We start from the raw sequence: 20,882 nt of genomic DNA on the forward strand, positions 1-20,882 counted from the left end.
TAATTTTCCTCTTAAATATAAGACCTCTCTCACACCTTCTATTTATTTTGGCTCAAGGAACACTTTGGTATATGGCAGCATTATTCTTTACTGATATTCTGGCTTCCCTTAAAGGGCACCTTTTAACTTAGAGGTTGTTATTTGTTATATTTGTTGTTTGATATATTGTAATCCTAAGATTTGATGAAAACCTTAATATTTTTAAAAGCTCTTTTTTGTAACACTGAGCTTTTCACTCTTTAATATTTACTTTCCTAAGAAAATCCCCTTTAGTTCTCATTTTATGGATGCAGTCTAGCTTTGTACCTCTGTTTTATATGTTTAAAATTAGCTGATTACTCAAGGAAATGTGCCAGAATTTTGTAGGTAGAATACTTCAAAAGTACTTCCTGAGAATGCTTAGAATGCGGATAAGAGCATATTTGTGCTTATGTCTTCAAGGATTCACTTAGAACCTTAACCTTTTTTTAAAAAAAAATTTTTTTTTTAACATTTATTTATTTTTGAGACAGAGACAGAGCATGAACGGGGGAGGGGCAGAGAGAGAGGGAGACACAGAATCAGAAGCAGGCTCCAGGCTCTGAGCCATCAGCCCAGAACCCGACGCGGGGCTCGAACTCACACACCGTGAGATCGTGACCTGAGCTGAAGTCGGAGGCTTAACCGACTGAGCCACCCAGGCGCCCCTGAACCTTAACCTTAGTGATGTTTTCTAATAAATAATGTTAATAGACGCTTGTGTTTCTTCCTCAAAATTCATGAAATTAAGTTTCATCTCTTGTGCTCTTTTACTTAACTCAGGCATTTTAGTTCCCTCCATATAATCAGAAGTGCTGTCAGTTATCAAGGTTATATGTAAAAATAATTAAGTTGAATTCCACTGCTGATAATTTGTCTATATAATTTCCTGCTTTTCATTTTTGATTTGCTTATGGGTACTGTTTCTGTATTTTATAACTGTCAAGAAACATTCTTTTGGATACTAAATTTGTAGAGTCTTACAAGACGGATCTAATAAACAACCAGCTTGTTATTCCATATATTTATCTCAGTTTGTTAAATAAAAAATCAGGAAAAAATTTCAGAATAAAATAGTTCTCATAACTTGGAGTTCAGCATTTGTGATTGTCAGACTATTTCACTGTATGATTTTGTTTTGGGAAATCATTCCTTCCACTAGTCTGATACTTGTAGTTAGTTATTTTTAGTGACTCTTATTAAACTCCGGCTTCTGATAGTTTTTTTTATTATTCTGTATAAATTGCTGTTTGTAAAATTGCCAGGCCAATGGACTTTTGTCCTGGTACCATGTGAGGTATTATCAGAAGAAACATTTAGTAACTGTCTTGTTGAAGGAATTGAGTCACAGTGAATTATTTTTTGGATGTTTTGTATAAATCTTAGTGAAATATTCATTTTGTGAATAGTGACAAACTACTTTTGTTAAAGTTTATTCTATTTATTGAAAATGAGTTTTAAAAAGTAAAAATAAGAGCGTAAGTTGTAAAATTAATTTTTATTCCTGTTAGGGAACCTATTGATAATCTAACTCCTGAGGAAAGAGATGCAAGGACCGTTTTCTGCATGCAGCTGGCAGCAAGAATTCGCCCAAGGGATTTGGAAGAGTTTTTCTCTACAGTAGGAAAGGTAAGTTTTTAGTTTATTCGGGGAGATCAAGTATGTGAGAAGTGCAAACAATATTTTTATTACTTCTTATTTTTTTAGAGAGCACTGGTGAGGGAGAGAGAATCTTACGTAGGGTGCACACTCAGTTCTGATCTCCAATGCAAGGCTCGATCCCACAACCCTGGGATCATGTCCTGAGCCAAAATCAAGAGTCAGACACAACCAACTGAGCCACCCAGGTGTCCCAACAAAAAAACATTTTTTTTAAATTTTATTTATTAAAAAAAACATTTTTTTTAAACGTTTATTTATTGAGACAGAGACAGCATGAACGGGGGAGAGTCAGAGACAGAGGGAGACACAGAATCTGAAACAGGCTCCAGGCTCCGAGCTGTCAGCACAGAACCCGACACGGGGCTTGAACTGACAGACTGCGAGATCATGACCTGAGCCGAAGTCGGACGCTTAACCAACTGTGCCACCCAGGCGCCCCCCAAATTTTTTTTTTAACGTTTATTTATTTTTGAGACAGAGAGCATGCACAGGGAAGGGTCAGAGAAAGAGGGAGACACAGAATCCGAAACAGGCTCCAGGCTCCGAGCTGTCAGCACAGAGCCCGACGCGGGGCTCGAACCCAGGGACCATGAGATCATGACCTGAGCCGAAGTCGGATGCTTAACTGACTGAGCCACCCAGGCGCCCCCAAAAAAATTTTAATAATAACGTTACTATGTTAGGTTGAACTAGAGAATATTTAAACATCAAATCTTTTGATTTGAAATTCAGTTAGGGAATTTTTTTGCGCAGCATTTCTGTTTTACTTCACTTGGAAGTTAATAGTATTGGAATTAATAACCATTATCACACATTCATGAGAAGTAGAAGTGGACTGACAATTTTACTTATTTTAAACCATTGTTGGAGGGGGGAGGGTGCCTGGCTGACTTAGTCTAGAAGATATATGACTCTTAATTGCAGGGTCATCAATTCTTGCCCCACATTGGGCGTAGAGATTATTTAAAAGTAAGCAAATAAAACCACGTTGTCGGGGCGCCTGGGTGGCGCAGTCGGTTAAGCCGTCCGACTTCAGCCAGGTCACGATCTCACGGTCCGTGAGTTCGAGCCCCGCGTCAGGCTCTGGGCTGATGGCTCGGAGCCTGGAGCCTGTTTCCGATTCTGTGTCTCCCTCTTTCTCTGCCCCTCCCCCGTTCATGCTCTGTCTCTCTCTGTCCCCAAAAAAAAATAAATGTTGAAAAAAAAATTAAAAAAAAAACCACATTGTCAGTAAAATAAAAAATAATGGTTTATAGTGGATGGTTGCATAAAGAGAACCTTGTATTAAGTGTTTGTTTTCTTTTTAGGTTCGAGATGTGAGAATGATTTCTGATAGAAATTCAAGACGTTCCAAAGGAATTGCATATGTGGAGTTTGTTGATGTTAGCTCGGTGCCTCTAGCAATAGGATTAACTGGACAACGTGTTTTAGGAGTGCCAATCATAGTACAAGCATCACAGGTAATTTTTTTCTTGGTTAGGAATTTGATTAGCGGTAGTACAAGAAACCTGCTCTTGCTTAATGTTATGCTGTAGTACCTTATATAATCATGAATTATTGAGTTAGATGTTCTCAGAACAGGTTTGTTTCTTTTTTGTCTTCGTTACTTTGATAAAAGTATAATTTTAACAATATTCCGTTCGTGTTTTTTTTGTTTATGTAATTTTGAGAGAGGAGCAGAGAGAGATTCCCAAGCAGACTCTGCTCTGTCAGCACAGTGCCCAATGTGGGGCTTGAACTCACAAACCGTGAAATCATGACCTGAGCCGAGTCAGATGCTTAACTTACTGAGCTATCCAGGCACCCCCATCCTGTTCTAATATAAGTCTTGAATATCTATTTCATGAAAAAGACTTGAGACCGTGGTCTATAGTTTTTTTGATTTGTGGTGATTCATTGAGTATAGAAGCGTTGAAGAGCATGTTTACCGCTGCTTTTTTAAATGGAGTGATTTTGACACTTCTAATACATTTTAATATTTTTATTTTATAATGCATCTTACGATGTATAATGTATAAGATTTTATAAAATGTTAAGAGTAGTTTGAATAATTATCAGTTATTAGCATTTCTTGAAGGTAAGATGTTTCAAACTAACTTTCAGAAAGTCTTCTGGTTAAAATGTCTTCTGTTCCTTTTTGCTGGTACTTTATAGTGAATGAGTATTGCATTTGGGAAATGAAATTAGCATTAGCAATACAGAAAATGTGAAAAAATTGGTATGTATCATTCTTTTAAAGTATTTTTAGGATTCTGTATCCATACTTACTTTTATTAAGAAGCATATCTGTCACTGATAGCTCAGTTTTTTCTTTTTAATGGAGAATATAGAATTCAAAGAGTATTTTTGAGGGGCATCTGGATTGTTCAAGTCATGATCTCACGGTTCGTGAGTTCGAGCCCTGTGTTGGGCTCTGTGCTGACAGCTCAGAACGTAGAGCCTGCTTCAGATTCTGTCTCCCTCTTTCTCTGCCCCTCCCCTGCTCACTCTCTGTCCCTGTCTCTCAAAAATAAACACTGAAAAAAAATTAAATATTTTGAGCAATATAAAAGTTGTGTTAAAAAAAATAAGTCCTGTTGGTTGCTTTTCGAACCACTGAAGTTAATACTCTGGAACTCCCAAATGATATAGTTACTTCATCAACTTCAATGATTTTATTTATAAAACAAGTAAAAAAGGCACCAGCCTTAGAACCAGATCTGACATGAAATTCCATCCAGTTTCACTGCTAATAAGTTGTATGTAACTAAGTTATTCACTTACGTCATATCTAAAAGGCAATAATCCTATTTAATGTTTTAGAAGTAACTTGATAGTGGGTATTTATCACTTGAATGTCTGTTTAAAAAAATAGGCAATTATTGGGAAATGGGTAAAAGTAATTCCTTGATTTCCCGTAATGAAGGACAAACTTAATAGCATGTAGACAGAGGGCTGAGAATCCTCAAATTAAATGAGGTTTTGAATTCATTTAACTTTTAAGCTTCCTTTGGGATATTTACTGCTCATGGTGCCCCAGTTTATTAATAAGAAAAGGAACATGTGTTAGAGTATAAATTGATAATCATTACCTTTGAGAAAGACTTCCTTTAGAAAAAATGACAGCTAAACCGAATGGTTTGCTTGATTGGATTTTATATTGACAAATGCTCTTTATGACAGCCAGCCAGTTGGTGTACTGTACTTTAAGTAATAGTGATTTTGAGAGTGCATCAATTTTAATGAATAATGAATGTATTTACCTAAATTCTAGGAAAGTCTTATTTCCCACATTTAGCACGTTTGGTGTCAGCATGCATCTAATTTAGATGATAGAGTGTACTTTTAGAACTGATTTCAACTTACGTAGGAAATACAGTATATAGTTGGTTTGTATATGTCTTGTATTGGGGCTTAAAACTTGTTTTAAAACTTTTTGAATATCACAGTTTTTGTTTAGAAATTGGGCATTTAAACCATATTCTAAAATTAATTTGAACTCTGCGCTGTTAATCACAGTAGCATGTAAATGGAATCATACGATATTTATACTTCTGTGTATGACTCACCTTAGCATGATGTCATCACTGTCCTTTGACATCACTTGTCATTAAGCAAATCTAAAGTGAATGGGATTTTACTTTGATTGAAATGATTTGAATTAGTGCTGCGTGATGTGCATTTTGTCCTGTCCAACTTGTAGGCAGAAAAAAACAGAGCTGCAGCAATGGCAAACAATCTACAAAAGGGAAGTGCTGGACCTATGAGGCTTTATGTGGGCTCGTTACACTTTAACATAACTGAAGATATGCTTCGGGGGATCTTTGAGCCTTTTGGAAGGGTAAGTCCCAGTATCTTCATACAATTCATTGTCTTTTCATGTATTCACAGTTGTGCAGTGATCAACTACATTCAGTGTTGAGTTTAGTTATTCCAGCATCTTGGGCAATTTATCATGTGTGGTGTTACTGCGAATTAATGTTTGGTGTTTTTAGCATAATGGTGGAAAGGAAGCAAACTGTTAATTATTTCTAATACCTGATTGTAGGTTTACAAAGGAACTTTGGTTTTTAGTGGTTTGGTTTTGAGGCAAAAGAATAAGATCATATTTTTCCCCCCTGTTCCACAGTGCATAACTTCTTGTTTGGGACGTTTCTAGGCTTTTAGAAGATATTTTGGTGGAAATGAGGGGTTGTGATGTATTTTCAAAAAAAAGTTTTTTTTTTCTTTCCTAAATCTGAGAGAGCACAAACAGAACAGGGAGAGAGAGAAAATCTTAAGCAGGCTTCGCACCCAGCTTTGAGCCTGACACAGGGCTCAATCCCTTGACCTGGGATGATGGCCTAAGGCAAAATCAATAGTTGTTCAACAGACTGAGCCACCCAGGAGCCCCTCAGTTCGGGGGTGGGGATGACTTTTTTTTTTTTTTTTTAAGTTTATTTAATTTGAGAGAGTGAGGGAGGGAGAGACAGAGAAGGAGAAGGAGAGAGTGAGTCTCAAAGCAGGCTCTCCACTAGTAGTGCAGAGCCTGATGGGCTCAAACTCATGAAACTGTGAGGTCATACATAACCTGAGCTGAAACCAAGAGTCGAATGATTAACTGAATGAGCCATCCATGCGCCCCTGGATGAGTTTTTTTTATTAAAGAGGAATTTTTTTTAACGTTTGTTTAGTTTTGAAGTAGAGACAGAGCATGAGTGTGGGAGGGGCAGAGAGGGAGACACAGAATCCTAAATGGGCTCCCGGCTCTGTGCTGTCAGCATAAAGCCTGACGCGGGACTTGAACCCACAAACTGCGAGATCATGATATGAGCTGAAGTCAGACACTTAACCGACTGAGCCACCCAGGCACCCCGGATGAGATTTTTTTTAAAAAATCATGTTTCAAGGAATAAAATGCTTTTGTTTCCTCCTTTTTGCTTCAATAATAATCATGATTTTCATTTTTAGATTGAAAGTATCCAACTCATGATGGATAGTGAAACAGGTCGATCTAAGGGATATGGTTTTATTACGGTAAGCAATTACCATGATTAACATCATGTTTACCAAATGTTGATGTTTAGCCAGTTTCCTATTCTGTATATGGTCATTAATTTCCATAGCTAAATCTCTGTGTCACTGAAGTTTATGATTCCATTATGAGTTCAATTTCTAAGTACGTTTTATTACATGTTTTTGTGAGTTGAATGAAAGTCTCTTGAAATTCTGTTTTACTTAAAATTCTTTTTGTGTGTCATCACCTCAAAACCATGATCAGAATTGTTTTATTATAAGGGTTTGTGGTTAACCAGCATAGCCCATTCCCTGATGAGAATAGAGTTTTGATGTGGCACTTGGGATAATAATTGAATGGAGGGGCCCCTTTAAAAGTAAATTCTCTTCTGTATTTCCCGTTGTAATTCAATTACATCATCATATATCTTCAGGAGGTTCTGGAAACTATTTCTAGAGCAAATGTGAATTGGCACCATAGCTGCTATTGCAAAAAAAAAAAAAAAAGAAAGAAAGAAAAAGTTTTTTTAAAGTTTGTTTGTTTTTGAAAGAGAGACCGAGCTTGAGCACAGGGGAGGGGCAGAGAGAGAGAGAGAGGGAGGCACAGAGCCTGATGCAGGGCTCAAACACATGGACTATGAGTGAGATCAAGACTGGAGCTGAGGTTGGATGCTTAACCGACTGAGCCACCCAGGCACCCTGAAAAAATTTTTAAAATACAAATAGGTCTGAATTCTAATCAAGAAGTTATAATTGTATTGTGTTCAAATTTCAGTAAAATTTAAATGTTTTTTAGTGATAAAGTTTTGGTAATTGGGATTTTATCTTTCTCAGTATGTATTAGTGAAAGGAGAAAAGTTTACTTATAAATTATAGCTGTTCAGTCACTTAAAAAAAGTTTTTTTTTTTAACATTTATTTTTGAGACAGCATGAACAGGGGAGGGGCAGAGAGAGGGGGAAACACAGAATCTGAAACAGGCTCCAGGCTCTGAGCTGTCAGCACAGAGCCCGACGCGGGGCTCAAACTCACGGACCGTGAGATCATGACCTGAGCCGAAGTTGGACACTTAACCTACCGAGCCACCCAGGCGCCCCAAGTCACTTTTTTTAAACTAATTTTTTATTTTGCTTCTAATAACATTAGTGTGGTTATTTTCCTATGTGTGTGGTCAAGACATTTTATGTGTCACTTCTACTAAATTGAGTATTTCATCATGTGTTCCCTAAAATATTTTTTTTTATGGGATAGGTTTGGTGCTTGAATATTCGGTTAGTGGCCAGGCACAGTTTTCATAGAAATCTTACTAAATGTCAGATAAAACATGCAGGCCTATTATTATTAAAAAAATTTGTTTTAATGTTTATATTTGAGACAGAGACCAAATGCCAGTTGTGGGGTGGTGGGCAGAGAGAGAGAGGGAGACACAGAGTCTGAGGCAGCTCCAGACTCTGAGCTGTCCACACAGCCCAATGCAGGGCTCAAACTTCAAGCCATGATATCTTGACCTGAGCTGAAGTCTGATGCTTAACCAACTGAGCCACCCAGGTGCTCCTCAAAAAATTTTTAATTATCAACTATACATATGCCATTTACTAAGATCTGGTACAAAGCTAGATTACGTAAATTTATATGGTGCTGTGTATTGGTAAATGTTTTCTGTTTTGTGACTCTCCATTATTTCTTCCTATCTTGATAAAAGAGAAAAAAATTATTTTGCAACATACTGGTAAAATATTAAGGTACGGAATTCATGAGAGTATATTTTTCTTCCATTAAGTGAAATACAGAGTGCAAATCAGTTTGTGTTTGCATCCTGGGAATTAAGAGTTTTCATGATGTTATTGGCAATAAAATGACCCAGGATTTTTTTTTTTAAAATAACATTTGAGTGATTTAATTTTTCTAAATAGTTCTTTTTATAAAGAGAAGATAGCACCGTGTTTATCTCGGCACATTAAAATTTGAAGTTTGAAAAATAACTTCACACGTTTTGTTACTAAGATTCCTTATTTCCAAGGATAGGTGCCGTTACATGGTAATTTCTTGGAGTTGAAACCATCATATCAACAAAACTGATTTGCATGAGCTTGTGGTTTGATCATATAGATTATGTTACTTAAAGTTAGAAATTTATACTTTATTGTCTATTCAGTTGTGTGATTATTAAATATACTAGAGTTAATAAGCATTTCTTTACCTTTGGTATATATGCGAACTTACATACAGGACTTTTTAATCCCCCTCTCAATTACACAGTTTTCCGATTCAGAATGTGCCAAGAAGGCTTTGGAACAACTTAATGGATTTGAACTAGCAGGGAGGCCAATGAAAGTTGGTCATGTTACTGAACGTACTGATGCTTCCAGTGCTAGCTCATTTTTGGACAGTGATGAACTGGAAAGGACTGGAATTGACTTGGGAACAACTGGTCGTCTCCAATTAATGGCAAGACTCGCAGAGGGTAAGTTTTTCCTAGTGTTGTGAATGATTTATTGTTGGGATAATGAAAAAGGTAACCCACACAGACTGATAAGTGAAAAAAATATTTTTCTTATTTTGGAGTCAAGCTTATTATCTATTCTTGAGTGGTGTATATAGTTCTATAGGTGAAGTTATTGCCTTAAAATTTCTAATGGAATCTACTTTATGGTGGTGCCATTTGAGAACCATAGCATACATTATATGATTTTTTTTGCTTGCTGCGGCTTTTTTTTTTTTTTTGAGAGAGTACACATAGGGGAAGGGCAGAGAGAGAGAGGGAGACACAGAATCAGAAGCAGGCTCCAGGCTCTGAGCTATCAGCACAGAGCTCAACACAGGGCCCAAACCCATAAGCTGTGAGATATGACCTAACCGAAGTCAGATGTTCAACCATCTGAGCCACCCAGGCACCCCATCCTTTTGCTTTTGTATGATTATCATATCCTCATACTTAATAAATGTAGTGGCAGCTATCATACTATGTTTTTCTTGTAAATGCTTTTTTTTTTTTAATTAAAAATATTTTTTAATGTTGGTTTATTTTTGAGACAGAGAGAGGGAGACACAATCAGGCAGGCTCCAGGCTCTGAGCTGTCAGCACAGAGCCCAGTGCAGGGCTTGAACTCCCAAGCTGTGAGATCATGACCTGAGTCAAACTTAGACGCTTAACCGACTGAGCCACCCAGGCTTCCCCCCACCCCTTCCAAATTTTGCTTTTGAAGGAGCAAAAAAAGCATGAGCAGTGAAGGGACAGAGAGAGGAGAGAGCAAGAATCCTAAGCAGGGTTGCACACTGCCAGTGTGGAGCCAGATGTAGGGCTTGAACTCAAGAACCTTGAGATCGTGAATTGAGTCCAGTCACTTACCCACTGAGCCACCCAGTTACCCCTGCTTGTAAATACTTCTAGTGAAGTGATTTTGGTAGTAGTGAGCACCTGGAAAACTGTGTTTTTCTTCCCTTAACATAAAGACTTCAAGATCTGTTCTTTTACACAGGTACAGGTTTGCAGATCCCACCAGCAGCACAGCAGGCTCTACAAATGAGTGGCTCTTTGGCATTTGGTGCTGTGGCAGGTAGGAATTGAATCTTTTCTAATTTGAAATCATTGTTTTTTTCACCTAATTCGAAAATTTGCCAAATTTTCGCATTTAAAAGGACTTACTGAGAATTCAATTCATCAAGTACTTTTAGCCTATAAATTTCAAGGAAATGGAGAGAATTATTCAGTAATCATAACAGGCTGTTAGGGCATTTTTTTGTACCCTACCTACCAATTTTTAGTTTGAAATTGCCTAGAAATTACACTTTTTAAAATGTGACTTTTCTTGAACATCAGCAAGTTTATATTGTTTCAAAAAAGTTTCTTTGTAATGTTTGAGTTTAGAAAACTATCAGAGGCCTTTAAATCAAGCTGTATGTAAAATAATTTCAGTATCAAGAGTGCAAAGAAAACTGCTTTCCTTTAAAAAGTACATACAATTTTGAGATAATGAGTTAGGGTAATAGCTTCCGAAGAGGGCAAGAAAAGAAGAGTGGTTTTATTACAGTTATGTGACAAAGAGTTCAGGTTATGAAACCTTCTTTTTCTTTCTTTATGGCTTAAGTACCTCAGATTTGCTTTTATAAACCTTGATGCTAACCCAAATCCATGAGCTAGGATAGCATTTAATTTTGAAGTGTTGGAAGACCTTGCTATCTTAGGGCATCTAAAAAGAACAAATTTATATCCTAAGAAAGTATAGCACTTTGTATTATGAATTGGTCCTTTGATCTCCCCTGTGAAGTAAGAGGTAAGAGTAAGACCACAGTACTGCATCTAAATACACTTTAAAAGGCCATGTAGTTGATTCATGATTTCCGTTTAAATCAAAAGATCATTAATTAAAGGAGAGGATTATTTTTGCTTTTCTACTATACTTGGTATTAAGAGAGAAGGGATTTTTCAGTGTTTTCCTGCTTAGTAGATGTCCACAAGTTTAAGTACCTTTAGAAAGTCTGCCTTTTGTGTATCTCCTGCCAGATTGTTATTTATTTTGAAATCTGATAGGTGCTCTATAAAATTTCTGACAAAACCCTACCAACGTTGTCCTTACGTGAAGAAAAATTACAACCATTAACGCATTTCTGTATTTTGAGTCACTGGTTAACTCCCTCGGGGATCACTAAGTTGTTTAGACTTTATAAACAAGTATTAGACTTTAAATTTCTTGAGTGATGAAAGAGGCCTAGCATGCCACTTGGTGTAATCAGAGACATTAAAGGAGAACCCATCCCTTCCAGAAATGTAACCCAGTCTATGGTTTGAAAATTACTATTTAATCTGAAAACTATTTTTATATTGCTTCTCATTGTTCAGGTCATTCTTTAATAATTTAGAAAATGCTTGATTGTTTACCATATTCTAAGTGTTTCATTAGAGGCTAGTGAAGGTTTATACGTTGTCTTCCGGGATTTAATGCATATGATTCATTTCTAAACATTCTTACGTAATAACCTGGATGCAGTATCAAATATGTTGATTCTATGTTCTTCATAAATAATATCGTAACCTAATTGAAGATTTTCAAAAGTTAGACATCATTGCTATTCCTTGCCATTATTTCTCGATACATGGAATTATGAGCACACTTACTGTGCGATTTATATTAAGGTGGGCTCATTGTGATCAATTAAAACTATAAATGTCCATATGGATTGGTTAAAAAAGCCACTTAGCTGTATTTGTTACCCTCCCCCTTTTTGTTGATTGAGATGATTATCAAGTTTGATTCTGTCTTTAACTACATAGAAAATGCTATTGCTACCAAATTAGTAATTAACGCTGAAGTTTTAGGTAAATGTTTACATAACTTGGTATTTTTCTCCAGATAGTCATCATTAAAACCTTACACATTTCTTGTTGAAATGAAATAAATTGCTGAGTGTTAATGTGTCTAAAGCCCTTTCCCCTAAGCTCTTTAGACTGCTCTTTGAAACCAAGGGTGAGTCAGCACTCTATCCAGGATCTTATTTGAAAGTTTAACAATTAGTTGTTTCTAAGATGGGAATCCTTAACTTTATGAAACCCATGCCTTGTTTACTAACTTATCACAAATGATCTTAAAAGTGATTTTTGACATTTTGATAGGGATTTACATACACTTAAAATAGCATGGGCTTCTTTGTGTATGTGTGTGTATGTATGTATTTATCTTTTAACCTTTGCTTATTTTTGAGAGAGAGGCAGAGACAGAATCCTAAGCAGCCTCCAGGCTCTGAGCTGTCAGCACAAAGGCCTGTGCAGGGTCAGACTCATGAACTGGGAGATCATTACCTGAGCTGAAGTCGGATGCTCAACCAACTGAGCCACCCAGGCTCCCCTCTTTTTCAAATACTTAAGTAATCTCTATACCCAACGTGGGCCTTGAACTCACGTCTCCGAGATCAAGAGTTACATGGTCTTCTGACAGAGCAGCCAGGCACCCCATAGCGTGGATTTGTGATTACATATTTTTTCCCATTTTAGGGGGGATAAAAGACATTGTGTGTTTTGTTTGACACTGTTCCTATGGTCATGCCTTCAAGTTCCTTCAGTATAAACCAGATACTTAAACTCCTTGAGGTCCCAATTTTGAGCACCTAGGACCCAGGTATTTTTAAGATCCCAGTATAACTTGGGCTGCAGATTCTTTCTTATCCCTCCCGCCCCAGCTTTTTAAATTTTTACTTCTAAGTAATCATTATACCCAGTGTGGGCCACAAACTCAACCCTGAGTTCAAGAGTCACCCACTCCACTGATGGAGCCAGCTAGGCCCCCCCATTTTTGCCCATTTTTCCCCCTATTTTGAGGGAGAGTGCAAGTGGGGAGGAGCATAGAGAGAGAATCCCAAGCAGGTTCCCTGCTGCCAGTTCAGAGGCTAATTGGGGGCTTGAACTCCTGAAACCACAGGATCATGATCTGAGCTGAATCCAAAAGTCGGATGCTTAACCGACTGAGCCTCCCAACCCCCCCCCCCACCCATTTTTGTCCATTTTTAAGTTTTTCTGTACTCAGCAAGAAACCCAGATGAAGTGTTGCAATTGAATCACATGTTAATGAAAATTAGGTTGCTGTATCTGAACAGTTCTTATGTTGTGTATTAAAACTTTTAAGCTTCAAGATAGCTTTACAACACAATGCCATTTTCTTTGTTACTTAGATTAGATTTACTGTCTAGCAGCTTTCTAATAACTTGCCTTCCAATGGAGAATTTAATGATTATATGAGAAAATACACTGGTAAAAATCCCCATTCTGTTTATTTTTAATAGTGACTAGATGATTAAATTTGTCTTATATTTCACAGATGATAGTAAACTTGGTTAGAATTTATTCCTGCTTCATTAAGTTTGCAGACTAAGCCAGAAAACCAGACATAATTAAACTGTCACCTTCTGGGCTAAATATCCCAAGTACTTGGAATTGAATTCTCAAGATCAGGGTTTTCATGTATTTTCTGACTGGTGTGCTTCCCTTTCCCCATTTCCCATTATTCCCATACAAAGAGTAGTATAGTGGAATTCATTGGAGATTTGGTAGAGTAGTAGGAGTAGGAAGAAAGAGGCATAAGTAAGTTTCCCAGCATAGGAGGAAAGAAAAAGGCCCCAAAGCCTTGTCAATGAGGAATGGGGAAGGAGGTTTGGCTGCCAGGTTTTACTATAAGTTTATTTTGATAAACCCTGCTACTGTAGTCCTCTTTTATTAATACTTTCCTGACATTTACCCTGTTAGTTGAGGCTCTTCATTGTTCCTGCACTGAGCTGTAGAATTCTCTTTTGTTATAGATTTGCAAACAAGACTTTCTCAACAGACTGAAGGTGAGTTGAGCTTTTTATTTGTCTTTGAAATAGATGTTAATGTAGTAGCCAGACATAGTTGTTTGTTTATATTTAATATATCATTTGTTACACTTTGTATTTTGGATTCAGTTTTTAGAGAATGACATAAAATTCCCATCTGTTTAATGTGTATTTCAGTTGGGCTAATCCGAATCATTACAATTCCATGGATAAAGAAAATGAAAATGTCTGTATTTTTTGCTTTAGTCTGCTTAGAATTATTTTTAGCCTTATATGCTTATCTTTGTGTTCCTGTTACTAGTTTTGTATAATTAAAAGTTGGAAAACAGAATTTATTGTTTCAGTACACAAATCTTTAAGGAGTCTGAACTTAACATAAGGTCAAGGACTCTAATGTTAATGATTTGTATTAATAGTGCCAAGCAATGAGACAATTATCCAGAATTAAATTGCATGCATATTTCAAAGAGCTGAAATTATTTCTAAAGTAGGGTATTTTTTCTTGTTTCGATTACCAAGTAAATCTCTGCTATTTGTTAGAGCATTTCACTTCTGAGCAAAATCGGTATCCATCTTTCATAGGTTGTATTTACGAGTTATTTTGGAGAATGATTCTTTATGGAAAAAGGTCTACCATGTTCCTTGATAGGAATTAAATGTATATTTTAATTCTTTTCCAGCAAGTGAGACATTTGCACTCACCCTTTTTTTTTAACAGATTTTATTACTATTTTTAAATTTAAATATTATTTAATATACAGTGCAATATTGGTTTCAGGAGTGTACAGATTTTAAAAAGTAGAACTAGTGAATTTTTCTATTAGATTTCTATGCTGAATTCATTGTGTTTGCATTCATCTAGATTGAACTGGAATGTTCCTATCATATATTTTCTAAATATTTTTCAGTATTCATAATATACTTCATTTGAGAAAATGGAAAACAAAGTACTCTTCAGTTTTATAAATGACATAGTGTTTATTTCCAAGAGTACTTCCATTTGTTTATGGTACAGGTACACAGTGGGCCTCATTTCTATCTTCATTGTCACATAAGCATGGTTACATCTGTAACTTTTCTGAATAGAGTTTGACATTTGTGAGCTGTTTTAGCTTATTTATTTTAATATGAAGCTTCTTGAAAGAAAAATAAGTAATAAAGGAGCAAAGAGCACTTGTAATTATCAAAAATAATAATCTTTAATGATGCATTTCATGCATGGCCCTAAGTTCTATTCAGTGAAATAATTTCTCATACTTCTCAGGTGATTGTTCGTTTTAATTACCCTAATTTCTAATGCGCTGTTTTATCCTTAGCTTTGTTTGTTGTTATATATTGGAATGAAATTTGGTCAAATATAATGATTACGGTGAGTTCTGTAACAGCTACTGGTAATGTTTGTGAATATCATAAAAGCAATGGGGCACCTGTTTTGACAGTGCTCACTTGAAACTTCAAACCAGTGTGAGTTTTAAATGTTCTTCCTGGATATTAGTGTCCAGTAGTTTTTCTTTTTTAATAGTGAATATTATAGATAATATGCTACTTTTAGTGTTTATTGTGCTATAACAGACCTAATCATTAAAAAATTCTCATTTGAGGGGTGACTGGGTGGCTCAGTTGGTGAAGTTGTACGACTCTTGATCTCTGGCCTTGAGCTAAGGGTTGTGAGTTTAAGCCCCACATTGGGCATGGAGCCTACTAAAACCCTCATTTGATTTAGTAATAGGGTTTATATTTCTGGGATATTAGATTTTAAATGGTTGGATTGTTTTGTGCCTCTTATTTTTAAACAATCCTTTTATAATGTTTTATTTGAAAGGAAATATATAACTATTATGGGCAGAAACCTAAGGAATACAAAAGGGTATAGATTTATTTGGCATTTTAAAGGCTGTATTTTCATCATCCCCTGCTTCTTGGGGAATAAACTCCAGCAGTTCTACAGAATCAATCTGTTTTATCCTTTACCTTTCTGGATTGGTTTCTATGGATATTCATCTTAAGTGAACGGATTTTGATTACACCTAAGGTTTCCGTTCTAAAAATAAATTTTCAACTCAAGATTGGGTATTTCATATGTTAGGTTGCCCCCGATTCTGGCAACTCAAATTGGGTACTGTTCCACACTTTGATAGTATTATTAAGTAAATTAGTGAAGTGACTGACTATCCTAGTTTCAAAGTTGGCGTTTCTTGGTTTTGTTTTATTCATTAGGGATATTCTCATGCATTTTCCAAGAAACTAATTTATTTCTCTCTCTCTCTTTTTTTTGTTTTTTTTTTGTTTTTTTTTTTTTGTTTTTTAGCTTCAGCTTTAGCTGCAGCTGCCTCTGTCCAGCCTCTTGCAACACAGTGTTTTCAACTCTCTAACATGTTTAACCCTCAAACGTAAGTCATATACTTTGGTCAAGTTGAAAATGCTATATACAATTGACAACCCAACAGTTGCAAGGATTAGAAGGCACTGATAACTGCCCGCACAGTCGAAATCCAGGTGTAACTTCTGAATCTGCCAAAAGTTTACTAACAGCCTAATGTTGACTAAAAGCCTTATAGTAACCCCAAGTTGATAACACATGTTTTGTATGTCTTATGTTATATAGTGCATTCTTACAATAAGCTAAAGAAAAGAAAAGCCTAAGAAAGAGAAACTACATTTATAGTACTGTATTGTACTTTCTCAGAAAAATTCATGTATAAGTGGACCCATGCAGTTCAAACCTATGTTGTTTGGTGGTCAGCTGTACTGTGAAATGTTTAGTATTCAGCTTTTAAAAAAAGTTTTTATTTTGAGAGACCAAACAGTGCGTACACAGGAGAGGGGCAGAGAGAGAAGAAAGAGAATCCCAAGCAGGCTTCTTGCTGTAGGCGCAGAGCCCGACATGGGGCTCAGAACCATAAAGTGCAAGATCATGACTTAAGCCAAAACCAAGAGTCAGATGTTTAACCAACTGAGCCTCCAAGGTGCCCCAATATTCCGTTTTCCTAAGTTAACTTCTATGATGTTTCAGTATATTTCATAGTTGAAATAATAAAACGATTCTGATCCTTTTGGGGTATTTTAATGCTAACATTTATATTGCTAATTCCTTTGGGTGTGTTTGTAAGATTGGAATTGAATTGAAAGGTATGTAGGTTTTATTTTCCAATTACATCTAAGTAATTTTATATGATATTTTGTATCAGTGTTTATTTTTTAATTGTAGTTTATACATAATGTGTTACATTAGTTACAGGCTCATAAGATAGTTGTTCTTCAGCTCTGTACCTTATGTTCACCAAAGGTGTAGATCTGTCAACATACACTTCTATTACAGTACCGTTGACTATATTTCCTATCCTGTACTTTTCGTCCCTGTTGACTTAATCCATAACTGAAAACCTGTATTTCCCACTCCCCTTCATCTGTTTTACCCATCCCCGGACCCTGCTCACCTCTGTCAATCACTGTTTTGTTCTCTGTATTTATCGGTCTGTTTGTACTTTTTTTTGGTTCATATTTGTATTTGTGTTTGTTTCTATTGCTAGTTTACTCTTATCAGTTACTGGTTTTGAAATTTTAATCTTACATAGGAGAAGAGGATCTTCAAAAATTTTCTTCCTAAAGATAAGTGCAGGCTGGAAATTAGGAATTTCTCTTTCCTGAGGTGCCTTGGTGGCTCAGTTGGTAGAGCATGTGACTCTTGATCTTGGGGCGGGGAAATAGAAAAAGGGAATTTCTCTTTCCTAATGCCTAGGTAATGATTAGAATTCCATTTATCAGTCCAAACTCTTGTTTGTTTTATAAATCATTTATAATACACTCCAAGGTAAATGTAGATATCCTGTTCAATTGATTTAATAACCATATTTTATGAAGCATTGGTTTATACAATAGTAATTTGTATCATGCTGTTTGCATTGTTTATAATCATGGTTTACCATAGAAGGAGCCCTTCATTCTTGTTTTCTTTTGGTAACATCAAATTCTTTATTTTGGCTTTATCTGTGAAATGATTATAGACATTTGGTATAAGTGTATTCTATTTGTGGTATATATTTGGTATAAGTATAAATTGATATATATCAATAAATAATGTAAAAGATAGAGTTAAATTCATAAGCTTTGTTTCAAACAGTTCTTTATATCTTGGTTTTTATTTCCTCCAGTGTACTACACTGCTAAAGATGAATGATTTTTAAATAAAAGAATTCATATTTCAAATATTTTTATACAGGTGAGCCTACATATGTAACATTTTACAAGGTTGGTGTCTGATAGAGCTTAATAATTTCTTACAGAGAAGAAGAAGTTGGATGGGATACAGAGATTAAGGATGATGTGATTGAAGAATGTAATAAACATGGAGGAGTTATTCATATTTACGTTGACAAAAATTCAGCTCAGGTATTTTTTTCTTTATTCCCTAGAGCAAGAGAAGTTTAATCTGCCTTTTAAGTGCCTCCGGTATTTTGATCTTAATAAATATAAGATGTTGTTAATATTTTGTGACTTAGCCTTCACATATACTCGGGGCATATTCCCAGTCTTAAGTTTTTGTTTAATTCTGAAAGAAACTTTAACATACTAAATATATACCTTTCAAAAGAAGGGTGTATTTGTAATAATTGAAGAGTAGACTAGGCCATTTTATAGCTGTGTTGCTGGTTAGTGTTGAAAGCTTGCCATGAAATCCTGGCCTCTTGATTCATTGTTTAATTGCTTTGAAATGATAGAGAAAAGGTGTAGAACAAGTCTTTTGGAGGATAAAATGATTTCAATGCAACTCTAGGTGTACATACTAGCTAATGAAACGATTATTTGGTTGAAGAGCCGTTAGTTATTTTTACAGGCAACTTGAGTAAACCTATTCAAATTCATGTTATTTCCTACATGCCCTTAACCTTTTTTGTTGTCTTTCAGGGCAATGTGTATGTGAAGTGCCCATCAATTGCTGCAGCCATTGCTGCTGTCAATGCATTGCATGGCAGGTGGTTTGCTGGTGAGTTTGATGTGTTTTTTTCTGCTTGATTATTATGAAGGATGTAATTTAAGTGAACATGCTTAAACCCTATCTGTTTCTTTCAACAGGTAAAATGATAACAGCAGCATATGTACCTCTTCCAACTTATCACAACCTCTTCCCTGATTCTATGACAGCAACGCAACTACTGGTTCCAAGTAGACGATGAAGGAAGATATAGTCCCTTATGTACATAGCTTTTTTTCTTTCTTGAGAATTCATCTTGAGTTATCTTTTATTTAGATAAAAATAAAGAGGCAAGGGTCTACTGTCATTTGTATACAATTCCTGTTACCTTGAAAAAATAAAAATGTTAACAGGAATGCAGTGTGCTCATTATCCCTAACTAGCAAATCCCACTGTATACAAAGCTGTTCTCTTGTTCTGCCTTTTAAATGTACATGTAGAAAATTACATTAAGGATCTATAGGAATAGCTCTAGGGGGGAACAAATGTGCTTAATGTAAAAAGGCAGACAGGGATGTAATTATGTTTTTAATGTTTCAGAAGCCTAACTTTTTACACAGCAGTTACATTTCACGTTTCACTAATGTTGATATTTGGCTAATGGTTTGGCAGAGGTTTCTGGAGTACACTTTTAGTGTATGGGAATTCAAGACAGCTAAAGGGCTGTATGATTAACATCTCATCTTGCATCATGATCAATTGGCAAGAAAAGGAGATTTCAAGATTACATTTCCAGATGGTATCTTTTCAATTTAATGTATCTGTAAAAGTTTCTTTGTAAATATTATGTGTTCTGGTGTGTCTTAAGATTCCAAACAAAATGATCCCTGCATTTCCTCAAAATGTTTAGTGGCAGTCTGGTAAGCAAAGCAGTCTGAGCAAGAAATAGGAAATGCAGAAATAGGTTTTGTCTGGTTGCATATAATCTTTGCTCTTTTTAAGCTCTGTGAGCTCTGAAATATATTTTTGGGTTACTTCAGTGTGTTTGACAAGACAGCTTGATATTTCTATCAAACAAAATGACTTTCATATTGCAACAACCTTTGTAAGAACCACTCAAATAAAATTCTCTTAAAAAGGCCACAAGAAATCTTCATTTTTGAAATGTTTTAAAGTCATAGAAACTTCAAAATAGCATACTAGTTTCTTTGACTTTTGGTAGTTAATGAAGACTTGCTTCTTTGGGAAAATAGTGTGCAGAGTCTGGGGAAACTGTTGTCCTCAAGTTGTCTCTACATTGCTCCGTATCTCCATCTTAGCACTGTACTTCCTTAGGGTAATGCATCAAAACTTTAGGGATTTTCCATCAAGAAAACCAAACAAATCTGCCCACACCTTAGACCTGGGTAGTCTTAATTCTTTCTTGTGTCTGGGCGTCTTTGTGAGAAATGTTTCTGTATTTAAACACTGAACAAAATGGTGTAAGTTCAAACAGATTTAAGTGATTTCCCAGTTTAACTGCATGTTACTTTATAAAGGAATTTGAACTTGGAATGAGCCATCACCATTATATTCTGAACTCTGTTTCAAGTTTATCTACCTTGAACCTTTGAGTTGTTGCCCCAAATGGAATTACTTTCCAGTACCAATTTCTTCACCTGCTTATTTCTTTCTACTATATTGATTCGTTAGTGTTAAGGCCCAAGTTTTAATAGGTTTAGTTGGATATCCAAGTAATCAGTTTGGAGGTATGATTTTCTACCAGTCCTTTGGATGGATACTTAGAATTTCTTCCCTTAATTGCTTCAGTTAACCCAAAGGAAATTTTCAAGATTCAATTATTTTTCAACTCTAGGCAGCACTGTTCCTTGGGGGCAGACTTCTGTCAATGTTCTTTTGAAATCTAGTATCTTCATAATTTTCTATTCTAGATTCATGTCCTATCAGGTTTGTTCTATCATTCCTTTCTGGCAGCTGGGCCAACTTAGGCATTTAATTAACCTCATAGGTGGTAG

General features: G+C 35.8%; 1 protein-coding gene across 11 annotated transcripts in view; it reads left to right on the top strand.

The window, feature by feature from the left end:
* The window catches only part of RBM39 (RNA binding motif protein 39), a 30,602-nt gene extending 10,585 nt beyond the window's left edge, over positions 1 to 20,017 (top strand). For 7 of the 11 annotated variants that reach the window (XM_053200014.1, XM_015070987.3, XM_053200015.1 and 4 more), the window contains 11 exons: positions 1,530 to 1,647; positions 2,988 to 3,140; positions 5,363 to 5,500; positions 6,610 to 6,675; positions 8,913 to 9,117; positions 10,133 to 10,210; positions 13,923 to 13,973; positions 16,264 to 16,345; positions 18,239 to 18,344; positions 18,861 to 18,939; positions 19,029 to 20,017. In XM_053200014.1, coding sequence (XP_053055989.1) covers positions 1,530 to 1,647; positions 2,988 to 3,140; positions 5,363 to 5,500; positions 6,610 to 6,675; positions 8,913 to 9,117; positions 10,133 to 10,210; positions 13,923 to 13,973; positions 16,264 to 16,345; positions 18,239 to 18,344; positions 18,861 to 18,939; positions 19,029 to 19,129 — 1,177 coding nt within the window. In that variant the 3' untranslated portion in view covers positions 19,130 to 20,017. Of the gene's footprint in view, positions 1 to 1,529; positions 1,648 to 2,987; positions 3,141 to 5,362; positions 5,501 to 6,609; positions 6,676 to 8,912; positions 9,118 to 10,132; positions 10,211 to 13,922; positions 13,974 to 16,263; positions 16,346 to 18,106; positions 18,138 to 18,238; positions 18,345 to 18,860; positions 18,940 to 19,028 lie in introns of those variants that run through there. The other 4 variants (XM_015070994.3, XM_015070979.3, XM_053200018.1 and 1 more) reach the window with 3 other exon arrangements.
* Positions 20,018 to 20,882: the final 865 nt, after the last annotated feature.

This window comes from Acinonyx jubatus, chromosome A3, assembly GCF_027475565.1.
Source record: "Acinonyx jubatus isolate Ajub_Pintada_27869175 chromosome A3, VMU_Ajub_asm_v1.0, whole genome shotgun sequence".
Taxonomy (NCBI): domain Eukaryota; kingdom Metazoa; phylum Chordata; class Mammalia; order Carnivora; family Felidae; genus Acinonyx; species Acinonyx jubatus.